Source organism: Cannabis sativa, chromosome 8, assembly GCF_029168945.1.
Source record: "Cannabis sativa cultivar Pink pepper isolate KNU-18-1 chromosome 8, ASM2916894v1, whole genome shotgun sequence".
NCBI classification, from domain to species: domain Eukaryota; kingdom Viridiplantae; phylum Streptophyta; class Magnoliopsida; order Rosales; family Cannabaceae; genus Cannabis; species Cannabis sativa.
Genome location: NC_083608.1, coordinates 38,836,312 through 38,842,311, shown reverse-complemented (window position 1 = coordinate 38,842,311; position 6,000 = coordinate 38,836,312). Strand labels below are relative to the sequence as shown.

The following is a 6,000-nucleotide window of genomic DNA, read 5'->3' as shown; positions in this document are numbered from 1 at the left end:
CTATGGTGTGTTTGATCCATCATAGTGCCACTAGTGAGGTTGTTTTGTCATTAAAGCTGTACTTCTTGAGTGATTGTGTCGAGTACACATTGGTGATCAACAACTGTAATTCTTTCTTCTAGCTTAATAAAGATTGGAGCCATTGGGACTGTTCAGGCCGAGGAGTAGACAGGTGATTCATCATCACACTGTTCGAACCTCGTAATCTCTTGTGCTCAATTTTCTTTATTCTACTTGTCAAATTATTCTTGTTACTGGTTTTGCATACTGGTTTTTGTATACTGTGTGTGTTTTTGAAGTTACCTTGTTCTTGATCAAATCTTTGTTGTTCTGGTTTTATGTTTTGATTTTTGCATGAGTTACATGATCAAGCACTTGATCACATCAAATTCCAATCTAGAATTTATTTTTATTTTTTCGGCAAAGTAATTTAGAATTATTATGCTAGGGGTATTTATAATATACCCGATTCAATCCAATCTACACAATTCAATCTAATACAAATCCGTAATGTGCGGATATTCATACTTGTGCAGATTGGATTGGATTGGAAAATTCAAAATCCATACTTGTGGAGATAGAATGTTGATTGATATGTAAAAGTAACCGATCCAATCCAATCCACACATATTTATTAAAAAAAACAAAAATTATATATTCAATTAAAATGTAAATAAAATAATAATTTAAAAGTTTAATACATATGATATAATTATGTTTCAAAATTTAAAAGATGAAATGTATGTTTCATTGTTATATATAATTTCTTTTTCAACATACAATTTAAAATAAAATTAAACATTTCTTTATACCATACAATTTTTTTTTCATCATTTGAATTTGTTATTTGTTATTTGTTATTTTATTTATTTTAATTTATTGTTGGAGACATAAAATAACAATAATTTATTTTATTTTGTTGTTAGTTATGTGAAGAAAAAAAAATTCATAGATATTAAATAATTTAATATTAAAAAGTAATCAATCTAAAATAATCAATCCAATGTGTACTTTTGCAGATTGGATTGGATTGAATTTGAGCTATTGCCCTTGGATTGGATTCAAAATTTAAAATCCACCCTTAATATGGATTGGATGCACTATAAACAAAATAATGCAGATTGAATTGGATGAACACCTCTAATTATGTCTTTAGAAGAAAAAATAACCGCAATCAACCACCCTTTAGTGCAATAAACTCTAAAAAAAAATTGGAGAGATCATTTATTGATCAAAGACCTCAGTCATAATAATATTCTCAATACAAACTTCAGCCATCAAACATTTTTAGTAGCTACAGATAAAATAAATTTAACATAAGCAATAAAATTAACAATTCTAAACCAATAAAAAAAGACTATCTAAATTTAACAAAAAAAACAACAAAATTACAACTAATCCATTGAAGAACTAAGCCTAAAATAGAGTTCAAAGAAACTTTAATTATTAATTTTACTGATCATATTATGATAGTCTGTCTCAAACTGAATATTCCCCAAATTCAGTAAATAACACTGCACACTCGCGCATTACTCAAAGCAAGCGCTTCAACAACTTCAAGTAGAAAGTGATCATCTTTATGCCAAATAGTAGAGGCAATAACAGCACCAAAAATATCTCGAACCACCATTCTCATGCCACAAAAACCACCATTAATTAATATATAGAATTATATCTAATCCTAATCTGCCAATTTTGAGTATTTTTCCCTCTTTTCCCTTTTTCCGTAAAAAATAAAATTAAAGTCTCTTTTTCTTTTTAAAAAGAAAATAAACAGAAAGACATTTGGTGTTAAAAATGATATGCTTAGAGAAGAGATAGAGACATTTTCAAATTTGATAGGAACTTAGGAAGTCATAATATTGATGAATATTAATTAACTTCAACCTATAATTAAATCATTTATCATTTTATTAAAAAAAAAATCATATTCAAAGTATACCCAATAAAACACGTTACCGGTAGAAGTAGAAGTCGTCAGACGCTGCTTCTTATTTTGTATCCCAATTACAAATTAGAAATCCACTCCTTAAAAAACAAAAAAAAAAAATAAAAATTAGAAAACTCTCTGAAGCTTCTTACCGCTTAGAAAATCTGAAATGTCTAAAATGCCCCACTTATGGCACATTTGCAGGGGTAATTTCGTTATTTCAATATCATAATCCGCGTCAGCATTCCCGGTATGACTTTTTTGAATCCACGATCCCTATACACGCTAACTTAACTGTCTCTTTATAACAACTTCTCCCAAATTAAAATTTTTACAGGAAAAGAAGAGAGAAGTTTTTCCGAGAAAGAAGAAACAGAGACAATGGGAGATTGCAGACCATTGGGTTTTTTAATTGGACTGCCATTTGCATTGGTGGCCCTGGTTTTATCAGTTTTGGGTGCAATAATCTGGATTCTTGGGTATGTTCTCTACTTCGTAATTCAAATGTTTAATTCATAAATTTTGGCTACTTATAGTCTTTCAATATATACATTAGGAAACAGCCTTTAGATTATCATGATTCTCATTTAAATTACTTATTGCTTTCGTTTCTTTATCAAGAGCTATGATCGTAAGAAGATCATAAATATAATTTTTTTTCAACTTAGAATTATGATCTATTTGTGGAACAGATATTTTCCCCTTTTATGAATTAGGTTTGAGACTATATATAAGCATTCCTTTTATTGGAGTCAAATAGAGTTAAGAGACCAAATTAATCCTCTGAATGATAGAAAATATAAACATGCATTATCTGATAACATTTCTTTATGTGATTTAATGAGTGTTACCACATTTATGTAAGCTTTTAAATTTTTTTTTTTTTGATGAAATTATATAGATGTAGTTAGGTAACCAAATGTATATACAATCCTACATTATATATGTATTAATTATGCATTTTTAAATTGAAATTTGGCAGGACTATATTAAGTTGCTTGTGCCCATGTTGCATATGTTGCGTTGGAGTGGCTAATCTGGCGGTGTCTTTGATGAAACTTCCTTTCAACATCATTACATGGTTCACCGAACAGATTCCTTGTTGATTGATATTCTTTTTCTACCTAATTGATTGATTAATATTCTTTCTATTAGTTTGTATTTTTTGTCTTAGTCTTTGTTTGGTTCTTTCTTTCATGTGTTTAGATAAACAATTCTTTATTTTGTACTAGTGTTAAGATGAGTTGACCGTGTTCATTATTAATTCTTATATGGTAGGGAAAACAACTGGTCATTTCTGTATGATATATAATAATGTTTCACGTTAATCCCAAGTTTTCTGTTTGGCATTTATATAACTAATAAACCTCCAAAGTCCAAATTTCAAGAACTAATTCATTTGCATGTATATAGTATAGTCAAATGTATTTGAAAAATACATCCAAAAGTATTATGTTTCGACATGTAATTTAAAATTTGAAAAGTGAATTTTATTTATGCATTTAACAAAACAATAGCATATGAAAAGCAAAATTATTTTTTTAAAGAAGCTCATATATCCTATACTGAGTTTTATGCCCACGATTTTGGCATATATCACTACTCATTTTATACATGAGGGCAGAAATTCTATTGAATCTCTTCTTTTTCAACTTGACCTATAATATGGCAGAACGCATGGCTATCAAGAGAAATCTTCCATAACATGTTTAACCACTACTGTAAACCTGTCAACATTGCCATGAGCAAGATCATAAAGTCTCAAGGCTCAAAAGAACCGACCCTCTTTAACTTTCATTCTTTCCCCAACCTAATTTCTTTTGGTCTACAATGGTAGATTCATCGTCGAGCAACCTTTTGCATTGCAAGGCCTGCAGCAGCCATAAGCAAGACCATGAAGTCTCATAGATATGATGAAGCTTGTTGTCTTTGATCCAATATGAATGTCATCCCTATAAAGACAAACAAAACACCATAGACTGATCACAATAAGAGAAGGCAGATCATGACCCCTCTAATACTACAATTTTTATGATTTTATTTTAAAAAAATACAGTATTTTAATATATTTTTATGTTGTACTCTTGTTAATTTATTATTGATTTTTTTGTTATTTGTATATTATTTTTTGTTGTTGTATTGATATTATTTTTATGTTACTTTTATATAATTTTCTTGTTATTTTCGTGTAATTTTCATAGAATACCGTAAAAATATAAAAGTAAAAAAATCTTTGAACGTAAAAATATAAAAATATACTTTTATAATTATCATTAGTAATTTTTGACTTTGATAGATCTTATAACTCTAGTGTAAATTGAACTAAGGGTGATCATATCCCACAAAACCCATACATATGGAAACTATGTTATGTTTGAAAGTTGAATTTTGGTGTGGAAAGAAAATAGTAAGAAAATTGTAGCGAAAAAAAAAATAGAAAATAAAAAAAAAATTATCATATTTGGTATGTAAAAAAAATTGTATAAAAAAACACTTTATTCAACAAAAATTTTTATTTCAAAAAATTAATATATATTTTTTATTATCTACAATTTTGTTTTTCTTATATTTTATCTATTTTTTTCTTCAAAAATTCAACTTGAAAGCCTAAAGAACAAGTGATAGAGCATTGTACCACATAACTCTTTTTCGTGAAGTTTCTACTGTTTTGGGCTCTTAGGATTAATACCTTCTTCTACCGCATTTATTACTCTTAATCCCCATTTCTCTCCACTTGCCATGATGATTACAACCTCGATACTAAAGATTCAATTCCTTCTCACCTTAATTACTCTCTCAACTCTCCAATTAATTATGACGGCTCACGTTATATCACAATTAATATGTGATCAAGAAATTAATGGAGTATATCCCCTCCACCCCCTAAACCCAATTTAGCTACCGCCATTTTTAGTCATTTGAGACATTTGAAGGACATCATTACAACCCAAATGATGGCTACTCTAGTTCAGGGGAGATCTGAGCAGGCAGGAGGATGGATTCTCCCACTCTTCAAGATGACCCTTCAACTCCAGGCATTACATTTCACTTTTGTTTTCTTTTGCTATTTAAAGCCTTGGATCGGTGTTTCCAATCGTCAGCCTTTCCCTGCTTTTATTAGACTTAGCCCCCAAACTCTTCCCATGGCGTGTCATCATCTTCTTCTCTCAATCCCTCTAACACCCTTAATCTTACTGATGAAGAGAACCTTGTCCATGTCTTCGATCATGTTTCCCTTAACTCTGAAGATGCCACTGATACCCACTACCTTATCTTCAAAATCCTAACTTCCAAATTCCCAAAACCTAATTGGATCGAAAAAGCGATGAGTGAAGCTTGGACCCTTTGTTTCACAATTGTCATTTTTGAGTATCACTCTGGCCTATTTTTAGCCACCTTCCAATGTGTAGGAAACCATCTCAGGATCCTTGAGGACCAACCCTGGCATTTCAATAAAAACCTCATGATCTTTGCCAATCCTCAAAGCTTAGACACCTTCACACCTGATCAATTCTGATTTGTTCCTTTTTGGATCCAAGCTCACAATGCCCCTTTTGGCCAAAAATCTTCCCAACTCGTAGTTCGTTACTGATGAACTCGAGGACCTCATTGAAATTTACCCTCTCTCTTTGTTTGAAAGTTTCGACCCTTTTCTCAGGATTCGTGCCCTTATTGATGTCACTAAGCCTCTCAGGTGAGGAATGAACATTCGATTCCGTAACATTGCCAAGACTAAATGGCTTGACTTTAAGTACAAGGGTCTGTAAAATTTTTACTATTTTTGCGATATGCTCGATCACACTTACAATAAATGTGGAAAACACCTCATGAGATGTGACAGTTTTACAGTCCCCCTGAGCTTGGTTATAAGGATACCCTTCGTGCTCCAGCCAAAACTCATGTCAAGAAAAACCCCCTTTGATCTCTCTAACTCCATCCCCATTGAAGAGTACATAAGTCGTGGAAGCAATTCTGATCAAGGCTTGCAGCAAGCAGTTGATCGATTTATGAACATTGGCTTTGATTTCATGGTCCCAACACTTGACCAAGACAACACTACTACCCCTGTT

At 31.1% G+C, this 6,000-nt stretch overlaps 1 protein-coding gene across 1 annotated transcript; it reads left to right on the top strand.

The window, feature by feature from the left end:
• Nucleotides 1–2,238: 2,238 nt before the first annotated feature.
• Nucleotides 2,239–3,296, top strand: LOC115698922 (signaling peptide TAXIMIN 2). Its single transcript, XM_030626123.2, has 2 exons — nt 2,239–2,409; nt 2,913–3,296. Exons 1-2 carry the CDS (start codon nt 2,312–2,314, stop codon nt 3,034–3,036), a joined length of 222 nt encoding a protein of 73 aa, XP_030481983.1. The 5' UTR covers nt 2,239–2,311; the 3' UTR covers nt 3,037–3,296.
• Nucleotides 3,297–6,000: the final 2,704 nt, after the last annotated feature.